General features: G+C 43.9%; 1 protein-coding gene across 8 annotated transcripts in view; it reads left to right on the top strand.

Annotated features, from left to right (window-relative positions):
• The window catches only part of map9 (microtubule-associated protein 9), a 95,153-nt gene that overhangs the window by 69,319 nt on the left and 9,145 nt on the right, over nt 1-16,689 (top strand). For 7 of the 8 annotated variants that reach the window (XM_055641030.1, XM_055641076.1, XM_055641094.1 and 4 more), the window contains 3 exons: nt 907-996; nt 6,886-7,047; nt 13,535-13,680. In XM_055641030.1, the coding sequence (XP_055497005.1) occupies nt 907-996; nt 6,886-7,047; nt 13,535-13,680 (398 nt within the window). The remainder of the gene's footprint in view (nt 1-906; nt 997-6,885; nt 7,048-13,534; nt 13,681-16,689) is intronic. The other variant, XM_055641039.1, reaches the window with a different exon arrangement.

Raw genomic sequence — 16,689 nt, forward strand, 5'->3', positions numbered from 1 at the left:
CAAAATGTATAACAATGGCCTTTAATAAAATCTGACAACGTGCACTTTAATCACATGTGATTGTTTTCTATTACAAATCTCAAATAGTGGAGTACAGAGGCAAATAAATAAATAAATGATGGGTCTTTGTCCCAAACATTATGGAGGATAGAGAGATCATTTATCAGCCATGATTTAATTGAACCAGCCAAAAAAATGTAAATAGTTAAATTCTGTTTCGGTGTTCCTTTATTTCCATTTTCTGCAATGTTAAGATCTTCCTGAGCAGTTGAGAGCAGTGATTCCCAACCTGGGGCCATGGCAAATTTCAGGGGGGCCACAGAAAAAGTTGTGGATTTAGGGGGCCACGGGTTCAATGAAGGGGGCCACTTTTTTTCCGCTAATGATGTCAGGGGGGGCCACAGAAAAATTAAAGAGCCCAAGGGGGCCATGAACTAAAAAAGGTTGGGAACCACTGGCTTAGAGATACAGCATGGAAACTGGCCTTTCAGCCCACTGAGTTCACACTGACCATCACCTGTTCACACTAATTCTATGTTATCCCACTTTCCCATTCACTCCCTCAATATTATGGACAATTTTGCTGGACGCCAATTAACCTGTCGTCTTTGTGATGTGGGAGGAAACCGGAGTTTCCGGAGGAAACCCACGCGGTCACGGCGAGGAAACCCGTGCAGTCACAGGGAGAATGTAGCATCTGAGGTCAGGATCAAGTGTGAGATTCTTGCACTGTGAGGCGGCAGTTCTACTAGCTGTGACACTGTGCTGTACGATACATTTTCTTGTCAATTGTTTTATTAGTAGTACCATTTTTAATTAAAAAATGACCCTTATTCAGTCATCTATAGAAATTACTACCTGTGATTAATTACCAGTAATTTATGTGTATTTATTCATGTCTCATAGGTGTGGTTAGAACGGAAAAAACACCTTCTTCATGAAGATAAAAAACAACAAAAGCTCAAGACACAACATGAAAATGAGAAGAGAGAGCAGGTTTCCTGATTCACCTTTAATGTTTTAATGTAAAATGCTAGTTTCATCAGAGAAGGATTAACTTTGAAATGTTACAAGTACACAAGTAAAAGGATTGATCCATTTAAAGAAATTTGAAAAACAAAATTATTGTTACAATGTGCTGCATTGTACTTGAAAAAAATGTTTCAATATTTGATATATAATGTCCATTCTGACCAGTGGACACCCATCAGTATAAATCCCTTCTTTGAACACTTTGAGCACATAGGCTTCTATGCTTAGGCACTTCAAGTGCTTATCTAGACACTACTTAAATGTTGTCAGAGATTCTGCTTCCACTATTCTCTCACGCAGTGCATTCTAGGTATCATCACTCCTGGGGAAGAAGGATCTTGACCCGAAATGTCACGCATTTCTTCTCTCCAGAGATGCTGCCTGTCCCGCTGAGTTAGTCCAGCATTATGTGTCTACCTTCGATTTAAACCAGCATCTGCAGTTCTTTCCTACACTAGGCATCATCATTCCAGGTTTAAAAGGCCCCCCTCATATCCCCTCTAAATCTGTTACCCCAGAATCTATATCCTCTAGATTTGTCTACCCTTGATAAGAGTAAAACAAATCTTGCACTCCAATCTATTAAAGCCCCTAATAATTTTATATACCTCAATAATGTTCTCTTTTCTCCACTCCACTCTCTCCTCATAAGTGAAATGCTCCATCCAAGGCAACCATCCTTAGTGAATCTCCAATACGCAAAACCCAATGATGTTACATACTTTCTACAGTATGATGCCCAGTATTCTGCATGGGTGGCTTACAACTCAACGGTATCTCCCCTTTCTTGACTATTTCCGACACCTCTCTCACCTTTCTTGACTCGTATTCACCTGGACTATCTCCGACACGTCTCTCCCATTTCCTGATTTCTCTGTCCCAAACGCAAGAGGTTTGACGTTTACTACAAACCTCCGACTCCCAGTTACGTGGACTACACTTCCTCCCACCCTGCGTTTTGCAAAGATGCCATCTCCTACTCTAAATTCCTCTGTCTCCGCCGCATATGCTAGCAAGATGAGACCTTCTATGTACAGTATATGAAGATAACCAAGACGTATTCATTCTTTAGTGAACGTGGTCTCCCCCTGGCTGTCAACCTGCTCAACCTTATCTTATAGCTCAGGCCCTTGGGTCATGGCAACATCCTCGTAAATCTTCTCTGCATCCCTTCCACATTAAAAAAAAAACACCTTTCCTATAACAGGGTGACCAAAACTGAGCACAATACTCTGAATATAGCCTCACTAGTGTCTTGTACAACTGTAACATTACCTCTCAACATCTACACTCAATACACTGAATAATGAAGGTTCTGCAGCTGAAATCCAGCTGCAACTCTGGAGAACAAAAGATCGATGTGAGCTCCTCTGATACATGTGTTCGCTGATCAGCTGGATGTTTGGGGATTGTTAACCCCACAATTTTTGGAAAGATTGAAAAACCAGAAGCCCAAATTAATAAAGTTTATTATTCCAGGGAGTTTGAGGAAATTATTTAAATCTTTGCTAGTCTGTGATCTCTCACCTCATGGTCTTCCCAATTTCTGAGCAGAGAGCATTATGGTCTAATAATTCCATGTACATTATTCCTTGAAAAGCTGGTGATATGAATATAGATATTTTGTGCATTTACAATGCACCCTTTGTCATCCTTTAGGATCCTCTACAAATCTGTCATTTTATTAATTTATTCTTGAGAAGGTGGTGGTGGGTTGTCTTCTTGTAACAGTTCATCTTGTGAATGAAAAGCGATACATTTCCAAGGTAGTGTATGCGTGGCACGTGCGTTAGAGATAACCAGCATATATGTGTGTTCCCCTTGCACCTGCTGTTCTCATTCTTCTCAATGAACACGATTCCACGTATGATACAACATTCTCCCCCCTTTATCAGAAATAGAAAAAGCTGCAGCTCTCTCCCTTTCAAACATTGACAGAATTTCAGCTCCTATTTGTTGTTCTTTTTGCATTTGTGATGTGATCAGATTCTGGCCATGTCGCTAGACCAACTCTCAAACTTTACAACAGTAAAGCCAGTGTCTGTCACAGCTGTGTAGCTTGTCAAATCTATACAATTTTGATGTTTGTGAAGGAAACCAGCTTTCGTGTGACTTCCAGTTTCATTACATTTGCACAATTAGCTTATAACAGCTTATGTATTTCCTCCATCATATGTTGAATTGTGGTTGTCAGATTTAGTGTAACTCTCTTCATTGAAATCTCAACTCTGGCCAGTCTTTATCCATTCTGAGAAGCACCAGCACGTGGCAACTGTGCATTCAATTACACCCTCCCACATAGTTAATCCATTTTATAATGGGCAAGAAATGACCACATCATGATAATTGAATTAAGAACCACCAATTTTGGGGGGGAAATATGGTACAGTAGGTCCTTCAGGCTTAAGCTGCAATAACTAAGGTTTGATCATGATCTCCATTGCACTGTGTGTGGGGTTTGCATTGTCTCCCCTTGAGTGAGCAGGGTTTACCTTGGGTGCTCTGATGTTTTCCCACATCCCAAACATGCTGATAAGTTAACTGACCACTGTAAATACATTTAGTGTTTGTGGGTTGTACAAGAATCAGGGTCGAATCGATGGGTGTGTAAGAGATGAGCAGTGTGAGATGATTTATCTGATAAGATTAGCCAGATCATCTTTCCTTCATGATTTTAATTAGGCTAAATTTAACAATTTAGCGCCGTTTCAATTCAAATATCATGTCTTGAAATTGTGGAGCCATTGTTCAAATCCACTTTCAACCTGTTTACACAAATCACATATTAGTCCCCATTTTTAATATTCTTCACATTCACCTCAACTCCCCAGATTCCCTAATGGCCTGTCCCACTTAGGCGATTTTTCAGCGGACTGCAGACGACTGTCAAGTTGCCGGCAGTCGCCTGAAAAACTGGCAACTAGAACGGCGACTGTCAGAGTGGAACACACACAAACACATCACTTCCTTCACCAGCCCGTTATGCAGGCGGGGGACAGGGCAAGCGGGGGGAGCGCTGTCTAAAAAATTCACACGGTGCAAAGCCAAGGTGAAACAGACACACACCACAATGAACAGGAAGGTTGGCTCTGTAAAAAGATGGCTAAAGCACAGTGTACGGTAAGTCCTTTAGAAGAGGGGGGAGAGGGGGGAGAAGGGAGGAGGAGGAGTGAGACAACTTTTAAGTTGCTAGAGATACACGGCTGTGAAGCACAGCAAACATTTAATATTATCGGTCAGTTATCCTTGGTTCTGAAAACTACTGCTTACCTTTTTTTCCCAATGAGCCAATGAAATTCATCGGTCAGCACCGGCTACAACCTACGAGAACCTCCGAGAACCTTCGACTTCCTGGCAACCCGTAACGACCTTGTGGCGACTCGCTACACTCCATGGCGGCTCCATTCTAGTCGCCACTAATCTTTCAACATGTTGAAAAATTCACGGCAACCATAATGCGGGAACTCCTCACGACTATGAAGGCAACTCCACGGCAACTACCCGCGAACATGTGGTGACCGTGTGGCGACTGCAGTGGCCTAAAAAGTCGCCTAAGTGGGACAGGCCCATTACTCACACACTAGGAACAATTTACAATGGCTAATTAACTTATCAACCTGTATGTCTTTGGGACATAGTAGGAAACAGGAACACCAGAAGAAAACCTGCGTGATCACAGAGAACGTGTAAATTCCACACCGATGTCAGGACATAAGAGAGCCACTGGCGCTGGCTATGAAGCAGCGGCTCTACCTGATACATCATTGTGCTGCTTTGAGCATGTATTAATTTACGCAATCAATACACACGATAGTACAGCTAGATACAATTTTATTGAATTATCTTTAATCTACAGCCTATTTTTTGTACCTCTTCCTTTTTTGAATAAGTTTGTAACATTTGCAACTTTAGACATCTGGAACTACATCCGTATATAAGTAGAACGGCATGGTTGTGGTCATGTAATAGGCACTCTTATATTCCTCAAAAACGAAGTTGGATTTACCAGCTTTTCTACTTACAGTGCAGTTGACCTATTATATACCCTCTCTCTACCTTCTATTATTCTACTAACTCCTTTCTTGGAAGAACCATCTTGATCACTGAATTATCATTGAGTGCTTCAGTTTTAACCTCTGGCTCGTTTTAGGTTCTTAGTATAATGTGGATAAATGTGAGGTTATCCACTTTGGTGGCAAGAGTAGGAAAGTAGATTATTATCTGAATGGTGGCCGATTAGGAAAAGGGGAATTGCAACGAGACCTGGGTGTCATGGTATACCAGTCATTGAAAGTAGGCATGCCGGTGCAGCAGGCAGTGAAGAAAGCGAATGGTATGTTAGCATTCATAGCAAAAGGATTTGAATATAGGAGCAGGGAGGTTCTACTGCAGTTGTACAGGGCCTTGGTGAGACTACACCTGGAGTATTGCGTACAGTTTGGTCTCCTAATCTGAGGAAAGACATTCTTGACATAGAGGGAGTACAGAGAAGGTTCACCAGACTGATTCCTGGGATGGCAGGACTTTCATATGAAGAAAGACTGGATAGACTCGGCTTGTACTCGCTAGAATTTAGAAGATTGAGGAGGGATCTTACAGAAACTTCTTATGGGGTTGGACAGGCTAGATGCAGGAAGATTGTTCCCGATGTTGGGGAAATCCAGAACAAGGGGTCACAGTTTAAGGATAAGGGGAAGATGAGAAACAAAAATTCACACAGAGAGTGGTGAATCTGTGGAATTCTCTGCCACAGAAAGTATTGAGGCCAGTTCATTGGCTATATTTAAGAGGGAGTTAGATGTGGCCCCTTGTGGCTAAAGGGATCAGGGGGTATGAAGAGAAGGCAGGTACAGGATACCGAGTTGGATGATCAGCCATGATCATATTGAATGGCGTTGCAGGCTCGAAGGGCCGAATGCCCTACTCCTGCACCTATTTTCTATGTTTCTATGTAATTAACCATATAACCATATAACAATTACAGTACGGAAACAGGCCATCTCGGCCCTACAAGTCCGTGCCGAACACTTATTTTCCCCTAGTCCCATCTACCTGCATCTAATTGTTCTTGACATTCCTTTAATTATCCCTATTAATGTTTACAGTGGCTACGAATTGTCAAACTACCTTTTCCACAGAGTTATACAGCACAGAAACAGGATGTTTGGTCCACTATGTCCACGCTGACCTCCCTTTTATCTCCCATTTAACAGACTCTAAGCCTTGGCAATTCAAGTGCTCTTTGTGATACTGAATGTTGCAAGAGTACCTGTCTCCACCATCCACTTGTGCTGTCTTGTTCCAAATTCCTCCCACTTTCTGGGTGAATAGATTATTCTTTGGACTCCATCTAAATCTTTTACCCCCAATCTATGCCTCTAGTTTTACGCGACCATTCTTCTATTTACCTCTTTGCCCCTCATAATTTGATACCATTGTACCATTTAACCGTTATCCCTTTCTGATTCTGTGATAATCTAAAATATTCCACTAAGAAACTAACCAAGAGAACAAAAGATCTACCTGCTTCCATTTGGTATAATTGAGCATTTCCATATTGGCTGAGATGAACATTAGATTTAGCTGCTGTGTTTCATGGTCAAATAACTACTAACATTCATTGAATAGACAAGATACTGGAAGGGTGATCCCATGTATTGAGCTGCATCTGAGTATATCGTGTCCTTTAGTGAAGATGCAAAATGGAAGGAAAACAAAATAAAAATGTGTATATGGAGATGAAATACAAAATATTTGATATAATTTGGAATAGTTCTTTAATTTTGCCATCTATAGAATTTGAGGGACAATGAAACATGAATGTTTTAACTAATTGCTTTATTTCATTTAAAGAAGATTATTGAGAATAAAGAAGATGCAAAGGCATCATTCGAGGCCTGGCGGAGAAAAAAGAAAAATGCATTCCAAAGAACTGATGATAAGAAGAAAGAAGAGGAAAGAGCAAAGCAACAAGCAGAAGCAGAGAAAGAGGAGAAGAAGGGAGAAGCAGAAAAGGCAAGAAGTGATAGTTGATTAAATTTGATTAATTGACAGTTTGGTCTACTTTAATGGAGAATTATGCTTTCCAGGTATGTTTCATAACACAAAATCTTTGGCAAAAAGCATTTAATGATCAGGGAATATTAAGCAAATCAAACTGAGTACAATAATTTGTTTTTAATCTTCAAAAGTTGAGGAGAGAGTTGGTGAGCAGCAAATTTAGGAGAGAAAACATTTTTGAAAAATCGGTGGGAGAGTTAAAAGAAACCGTTTTTTGATTGATTTTTAAGTGAAGGAAGGCCATTTAAAACAAAGGCGTTTGATTGGCTTAGGAAGAGACAGCAGCCATTAAAAGCAAGGAAGATTGCAGAATTGTGGGAGATTTTTTGTAATCTTTAAAAGTCGAGACATTAGTTGGTGAGCAGCCATTTTGAGAGGAGAAGGTAGTCTTGTACATTTTGAGAGGAGAAAAGGCATTTTGATGGAAAATAAGCTTTTTACAAATAAAGGAGGACATCTACAAAGCAGGCTTTTCAATGACTCAGGAAGAGATACTGCAGCCAATAAAATGAAGGGCAGGGTTAGCAGAGGGGCCTATTGCGAGCGGCTGAGTTGAGGTGAAGTACTGCAGTTGGATGTAAGTGCAGAACTGAGGCTTTGGTTCAAGAGGCTTCAGAGAGAAGGCTGAGCAAATGGTAATGGCTGGTTAAGTTCTGGTTTGCTGTGTAATTCTTACGAAGTGTTTGGTATCATAGAGATGGCAGGTGGGATAGTGGAATGCTCCTCCTGCACGATGTTGGAAGTCAGGGGCTTTCCAGTGCTCTTGAGGACCACATCTGCAGCAGGTGCATTCGGCTGCAGCTCCTTACGAACCACATTAAGGAACTGGAGATGCAACTGGATGACCTCAGGATTAGCCAAGGGGTGAAAGTGTCTTAGATAGTTGTTACAGTGAGGTGGTCACATCTAAGGTACAGGCAGGAAGTAGATGAGTGACCACCACGAAAGGGAATAGGCAGAAAGTGCAGGAAACGCCTAAGGCTGTTCCCCTCGACAACATTACATTGAATTGGATTTAATAAATGTTATTAGCCAAGTATGTATACATACAAGGAATTTTTGGTGCTTTGCTCGCAAGTAACAACCGATATACAGTGGACAATTAAAAATAACACATAATTTAAACATGTGAAGAATGAAAGAAAATACCAGAGCAAAAGGAGGCTACAGACTTTTGGCTGTTGAGTACAGCTATCGCTCATGGAAAATAGTTGTTTTTATGTCTGGCTGTGGCGGCTTTGACAGTCCGGAGTCGCCTTCCAGAGGGAAGTACTTCAAAGAGTTTGTGGCCAGGGTGACAGGGGTCAGAGATGATCTTACCCGCTCGCTTCCTGGCCCTTGCAGTGTACAGTTCGTCAATGGGGGGAAGGTTGCAGCCAATAACCTTCTCGGCTGATCAAACGATGCGCTGCAGCCTCCGGATGTCGTGCTTGGTGGTTGAGCCAAACCAGACCATGATGGAGAAGGTGAGGACAGATTCTATGATAGCAATAAAAAACTGGACCATCATTATCTGTGGCAGATTGTGTTTTCTCAGCTGCCGCAGGAAGTACATCCTCTGTTGGGTCTTTTTGACGATGTAGTCGATGGTGGCCCCCCATTTAAGGTCCCTGGAGATGATGGTTCCAAGGAACTTAAATGACTCCACAGATGTGACGGTGGTGTTGTTGATGGTGAGTGGGGGGAGGGGAGGGGGAGCTCTCCTAAAGTCTACAATCAATTCCACCGTCTTTAGAACATTGAGCTCCAGGTTGTTGCGATGGCACCAGGACGCCAGCTGTGTCACTTCCTGTCTGTAGGCAGATTCTTCCCCATCCTGGATCAGTCCAATCAGGGTTGTGTCATCCGCAAACTTGAGAAGCTTGACAGAGGAGTCTGTGGAGGTGCAGTCGTTGGTGTAGAGAGAGTAAAGGAGAGGGCAGCCTTGCGGTGCTCCTATGCTGAGGGTCTGCGGGTCCGAGATGTGCTTTCCCAGCCTCACATTCTGCTTCCTGTCTGCCAGGAAGTTGGTAATCCACTGACAGAAGGGTTCAAGCACAGTCAACTGGGAGAGTTTGGAGTGTAGTAGCTCTGGCACAATGGTGTTGAATGCTGAACTAAAATCCACAAACAAAATCCCTGCATAGGTCACCTGGCGGCCTAGGTGCTGGAGGATGAATTGCAGGCCTAGGTTGACTGCATGATCCACTGATCTATTGGCCTGGTATGCATTTTCAACCTCCCACTTCTGAGGTCTGAGGTTCCCACCTGCTTTAAAAGGGCATCAACAATACCAGTTCCCAAGAAGAGCAAGGTGACGTGCCTCAATGACTATCGACCAGTGGCACTAATGTCTGTGGTGATGAAGTGCTTTGAGAGGTTGATCATGGTACAAATCAACTCCTACCTCGACAAAAACCTGGACCCACTGCAGTTCGCTTACCGCCACAACAGATCAACGGTGGATGCGATCTCGCTGGCTCTCCACTCCGCTCTGGACCACTTGGACAACAAAAACACATATGTCAGGCTGTTATTCATTGACTACAGCTCGGCATTTAATACCATCATCCCCTCCAAGCTGGTTACCAAGCTCTCAGATCTGGGTCTCTGCGCATCCCTCTGCAATTGGATCCTCGACTTCCTCATTCACAGACCACAGTCTGTCCGTATTGGTGGAAATGTGTAATCCTCGATAACAATCAGCACGGGAGAACCTCAAGGCTGCGTGCTCAGCCCCCTGCTGTACTCACTCTATACTCATGACTGCGTAGCCGGACATAGTGCGAACTCCATCACCAAGTTCGCCGACGACACCACTGTTGTGGGACGTATCACTGATGGGGACGAGTCAGAGTATAGAAGTGAGATCGACCGATTGACCAAATGGTGCCAGCACAATAACCTGGCCCTCAACACCAGCAAAACCAAGGAACTGATTGTGGACTTTGGGAGGGGTAGGATGGGGACCCTCAGTCCCGTTTATATCAACGGGTTGATGGTGGATAGGGACAAGATCTTCAAATTCCTGGGGGTGCATATTTCTGAAGATCTCTCCTGGTCCCAGAACACTGATGTAATTATAAAGAAAGCACATCAGCACCACTACTTCCTGAGAAGATTACTGAGAGTCGGTATGTCAAGGAGGACTGTCTTGAACTTCTACAGGTTCACAGTAGAGAGCATGCTGACTGGTTGCATCGTGGCTGGTCTTAATGACTACAGGCCTGTCGCACTGACCTCTGTAATCATGAAGACCCTTGAAAGACGTGCTGGCCCACCTGAAAAATATCACAAACCCCCTGCTGGCCCCCTGCAGTTTGCATACTAGGCCAATAGAGCAGTGTATGACGCAGTCAACCTAGGCCTGCTCTTCATCCCCCAGCACCTAGACCGCCAGGGGACAAATGCAAGAATTTTATTTGTGGATTTTAGCTCTGCGTTCAACACCATTGTGCCAGAACTACTACACTCCAAACTCTCCCAGTTGACTGTGCCTGAATCCCTCTGTCAGTGGATCATCATCTTCCTGACAGACAGGAAGCAGCATGTGAGGCTGGGAAAGCACATCTCGGACCTGCTGACCTCAGAATAGGAGCACCGCAAGGCTGCGACCTCACCCCTATGCTTTACTCTCTCTACACCAACGACTGCACCTCCACAGACTCCTCTGTCAAGCTAAACAAGTTTGCGGATGACACAACCCTGATTGGACTGATCCAGGATGGGGAGGAATCTGCCTTCAGACAGGAAGTGACACAGCTGGCGTCCTGGTGCCATCTCAACAAATTATAATGTTTTATTTTTAATTGTCTACTGTATATCGTGTTGTTACTTGCGAGCAAAGCACCAAGGCAAATTCCTTGTATGAATACATACTTGGCTCATAAAATGGATTGATTCATTCATCCATTCATTCATTCATGTTCTGCGCAGTCATTGTGGACCATAAACCCAATTCTTTTCCTGTACTGTTCAATGGTTCAATGGTGCTTTATTTGTCACATGTACAACTACACAGTGAAATTTTTTTTGCATATATTACACATGCAGGCGCTGCCATTTTTGTCACCATTATTCAAAGTCCAAAGTCCGGTCGGCCCGCTCGCTCGATGTATTGGAGCACTTCCTACGAACCCCCTCCTCGTCCGGCCATCTTTGTGTCCTGGAGGCGCCTCGTGCAGCCGACCTTGAAGGCACTGGAGGCATTACACCTGTTCACCCCCCTACCGGCCCTTGCTCCTCGCGTCTGATGTCTCCAGCTCCCTCCCGGTTATGCCATCCGACAAGTCTTCGTGCGAGTTACCGTTGCCGCCGACCGACGAGACTTTGGGCGGGCCCCTGGTTACACCATCAGATGAGCCTTTGGGTGGGTTACCGGTCCCGTCGACCGATGAACCTTCGGGAGGGTCCCGCTGACCGACGAGCCTTCATTCAGGTTCCCAGTCTATGTTCTATTTAAAATTCTGCGGGAGTTTTGATGAGTAGAGGTTGTGTTCCGCTAAATTTTCTCCCAATTCATATACTCAATACCCTTGCCTATGAAGGCAAGTAAGCTGAATGCCTTTTCCACTACTCTACCCACCGGTGTCATTATTTTCAGATAGCTGTGAACTTGCACGCCAAGGTCACTCTGTACATTGTGTAAGAAAGAACTGCAGATGCTTCTTTAAATCGAAGGTAGACACTCAGTGGGTCAGGAACATCTCTGAAGAGAAGGAATGGGTGACGTTTCGGGTCGAGACCCTTCTTCAGACTACTGTCGGGAGTGGACGGGGCAGAGATAGAATGTGGTCAGAGACAGTGAGTGGTGGGAGAACTGGGGAGGGGATGGAGAGGGAAAGCAAGGGCAATTTGAAGTTACAGAAGTCAATGTTCATACCACTGGGGTGTAAACTACCCAAGCAAAATATGAGGTGCTGTTCCTCCAATTTGCGCTGGGCCTCACCCTGACAATGGAGGAGGCCCAGGGCAGAAAGGTCAGATTGGGAATGGGAGGGGGAGTTGAAGTGCTGAGCAACTGGGAGATCAGGTAAGTTAAGACGGACTGAGCAGAGTGTTCAGCGAAACGATCGCAGAGCCTGCGATTGGTCTCGCCGATGCAGAGAAGTTGACACCTGGAACAGCGGATACAGTAGAAGAGGTTGGAGGAGGTGCAAGTGAACCTCTGCCTCACCTGGAAAGACTGTCGGGGTCCTTGGATGGAGTCGAGGGAGGATGTAAAGGGACAGGTGTTGCATCTCCTGTGGTTACAGTGGAAAGTACCTGGGAATGAGGTGGGAAGGGACGAGTTGACCAGCGAGTTTTGGAGGGAACGGTCTCTGCGGAAAGCAGAAAGCGATGGAGATGGTAAGATGTGGATCACGTTGGAGGTGGCGAAAATGTTGGAGGATTATGTGCTGTATGCAACGGCTGATGGGGTGGATGGTGAGGACAAGGGGGACTCTGTCCTTGTTACGAATGGGCAGAGGGGGATCAAGAGCGGAGCTGCGGGATATCGAGGAGACCCGAGTGAGAGCCTCATCTATAATGGGAGAGGGTAACCCCCGGTTCCTAAAGAATGAGGACATCTCTGATGCCCTGGTGTGGAAAACCTCATCCTGGGCGCAGATGTGGCGTAGACAGAGGAATTGGGAGTAGGGAATAGAGTTTTTACATGAAGCAGGGTGGGAAGAAGTGTAGTCTAGATAGCTATGGGAGTCAGTAGGTTTGTAGTAGATGTCGGTCAATATTTTGTTTCCTGTGATGGAGACGGTGACATCTAGAAACGGTAGGGAGGTGTCGAAGATGGTCCAAGTGAATTTGAGTGCAGGATGGAAATTGGTGGTGAAGTTGATGTAGTCAGTGAATTCTGCATGGGTGCAGGAAGTAGCACCATTGCAGTCGTCAATGTAGCAGAGGTAGAGTTCGGGAATAGGGCCAGTGTACGCCTGGAACAGTGATTGTTTGACGTACCCTACAAAGAGGCAGGCATAGCTGGGACCCATGCGAGTGCTCACTCTAAACATTCATGCTTCCAAGGTACCTGTTTACTGTGTATATTCTGCTATCTCACAAGATGAATACCTTTCAAGGGGAGATTTTAAAAACATTTCTATGGGGTGGAGTGAAACTGTAGGAAGCAGATGATAGCATAGGGAGAAGATCATAGTTCAACAGGTGGTTCAGAGTAGGAATTAAAACATTGGTTGGGCAGCTGATCAGGAACTCTTTATTCCCTCTCCTTATTTCACATATTTCTTAATGGCTCTTAATTAAACTCAAATGTTGTCATCGTTGTATTAAGTAGATTTAAATTTGTACATGGTTCTTAATAGGTTGTCTGCATGTTTCCTGATCAGAGAAATGCAACATGATAGGATAGTTCATCTTTTTCTCAACTATTTTTACCTGAAGTCTAAAGATATATTTTGTGTATTAGTGCTACAAATAGTAATGAAATACATTTTTTTCTCTTTGACAGGTATTTGAAAAATGGAAAGAAGAAAAAGATCAAAATCTAAAAGGAACTTTACAGAAGCAAAAGCAAATTAAAAGAGAGAAAAAGGAAAAAGAAAAAGAGCAAGTCACTGAACGAAAGAAGGAAAATACTTCAGCTTTTATGAAATGGTAAGCAAATGTTATTCCCATTATACTAATATTGTAAGAGATATCCATTGGGCTGAACTTCTAGTTACTGCAATGCTCTGTTTCTCACAGTTGTACCTGTTTCTTTTTCTTTTTCACCTCAGTGATCTCCGATTACCAAGCCTTTGCCATATTCCCTCGGCTGGCACAACCACAATTCGTACCATTCAACCTCTCTTGGACTCCTTTCTTACATGGATATTTATCCCTCGCCCTTATTTGCAACTTAAGACATGCTGGCTTACTAATTTATCCTATTTCTAAAGAAAGATCATTGCCCTGAAACGTTAACACAGTTTTTCTTCTCCAAAAAATATAGCCTGTCCTGATAATTACTACATTTTTTTTAAATTTCTGATTTTCAACATTTTTTTGTCGTTTTCCATTGACACAGTTATGGAGTTTTATAGCATGAAAAAGTCCTTCAACCCCTGGTCCATGCCAACCGGCTCAGTCCATTGACCCACCACACTATGTGTGAAAATGTTTTCCCTCCGGTTCTTATTAAATCTTTCTCCTCTTATCTTAAACCTCTGTCCTCTGGTTCTTGATTCCCCTACCCTGGGAGAAAATAGAAACATAGACATAGAAACATAGAAATTAGGTGCAGGAGTAGGGCCATTCGGCCCTTCGAGCCTGCACCGCCATTTAATATGATCATGGCTGATCATCCAACTCAGTATCCCGTACCTGCCTTTTCTCCATACCCTCTGATCCCCTTGGCCACAAGGGCCACATCTAACTCCCTCTTAAATATAGCCAATGAACTGGCCTCAACTACCCTCTGTGGCAGAGAGTTCCAGAGATTCACCACTCTCTGTGTGAAAAAAGTTCTCCTCATCTCAGTTTTAAAGGATTTCTCCCTTATCCTTAAGCTGTGACCCCTTGTCCTGGACTTCCCCAACATCGGAAACAATCTTCCTGCATCTAGCCTGTCCAACCCCTTAAGAATTTTGTAAGTTTCTATAAGATCCCCTCTCAATCTCCTAAACTCTAGAGAGTATAAACCAAGTCTATCCAGTCTTTCTTCATAAGACAGTCCTGACATCCCAGGAATCAGTCTGGTGAACCTTCTCTGCACTCCCTCTATGGCAATAATGTCCTTCCTCAGATTTGGAGACCAAAACTGCACGCAATACTCCAGGTCTCTGCATTCACTATATCTATTCACCTCACAATTTTATACACCTCTGCCTGTCCTACCTGCCCCCCTCCGGTTCTAGTAAATCTTCTCTGCACTTTTACCAGCTTCATGGCATCTTTCCTGCAGCAGGGTGACCAAATCTGAATACTATACTCTCAATGTGGCCTTACCATTGGCTTGTACAGGATGTCTCGTCCTTACTTTTGACATCTGACATCCTTACTTTTATAAATCACTAGACCAGGGGCGGACCTGTTGGGCCCGTCACACAAGACAATATTCCATCACTGGCACATAGCCCCCAACTGTGCAGGCGCGGCTGAGGGGTTCCCGTTGTGACCCCAGATATTACCATGGTGACGCGAGTCACGGCAACCCTCCCCCAACTGCGCCTCGCTATCCCTCTTCCTACCCTATTCTCCTCCATTCCCCCTCATCCCCTAGCACTCCCTCCCCTCCTCTTCACTCTCCCACTTCTTTCCCCTCTCCTCCTCCCCACTCCCTCCCTCACCTCTCCCTCTCTCCCTTTCCCTACCTTCAGTCAATCCCTCCCTCCATAACCCCTCTCCCCTCCCTATCCGCCTCCTCTCGCACTATCTCTCGACTCCCCATCTCCCTCCTCACCTCTCCCACTGCCCTCTTCTCCCTCTATCCCCCTCTCCCTATCTGCCCCCCCCCCCCCTCCTCTCCCCCCTCCCCTCCCACACATCTCCCCTCCTCACCTCCCACACTGCCCTCATCTCCCTTTCTCCCACTCCCTACCTCCCCCACTCCCCCCTCCTCTCCCCCTCTACCCCCCCCTCCTCCACCAATCTCCCTCCTCCTCCCCACTTTCCCTCCCCCTCCCCTCCCAACCCCCCTCCTCTCCCTCTATCCCCCTCCTCCCCCTCTATCCCCTCCTCCCCCCATCCCACCCCCCCACAATAAAATCGTAATTTTGTTTATGGATTCGGAATCCCATTGTGACGTCATTGTGATGGCGTCGAAAGCAGCTGACGGGCAGGGCAAGTGGAAAATTGGTTTGAAAAGTGTTTTTTGTAAACTTTAAGATGTCAACTGTAAAATATACCATCAATCTGAATGAAACGTGCTTCTTGTACATATCAAGACAATGGTGAGTAAGGTGGGCCAAAAATTGTAGCGCTATCATGTACCATTTTGGTGTGGTTTTGTAATATCACGCACACGCACGCACGAACGCAATCAAAGAAGATGAGAGTTTTAGTAATATATAGATTTTGATAGAATTATACTTTTATTGCATGCCCTAACTTTATTATATACAAAGCTTAAGTTAGCATAATGCAACATTTCCTCTTTCAAATAAGTAGCAATGTTACAAAATTTTGAGATTTAAAAAATCAAGTCTGCAATTTATCCCATCAGATAAAGCATAATAATAAGTTTAATTTGACACCTAATTCACTTTCATATCTCAAGTAATAAAAAGGTTATGGACATTTGCATACTCGGAAATTAGCATCTTGTTCCCTATTGATTTTCTATGGACATAACAAACAAGCTGTGATCGTGGACAGTCAAAAGCCCATAACCTTCTTAAAAATTAAGAGAACTGAATGAAATTTTCAGTTATCATAGATTGAAGCATTCTGAAACAAATATAAAATAATCTTACTTGGATGATCTGAAATTAAAGCATATAATTAGTTAGTTACCCAATTGTAGCTAATTTCAAACTTCAATTACTAGATCTAAACATCTATCCATTTCTTAATAAATGATTAACATTTTTAAATAGCCCAAGTGTCCAAATAATATTCACAAATAATTCACGATAAAACATGATTTTTAAATCTCATTTACATCAATTTATAGGCCAAATGGAA

This window comes from Leucoraja erinacea, chromosome 1 (genome assembly GCF_028641065.1).
Source record: "Leucoraja erinacea ecotype New England chromosome 1, Leri_hhj_1, whole genome shotgun sequence".
NCBI classification, from domain to species: domain Eukaryota; kingdom Metazoa; phylum Chordata; class Chondrichthyes; order Rajiformes; family Rajidae; genus Leucoraja; species Leucoraja erinaceus.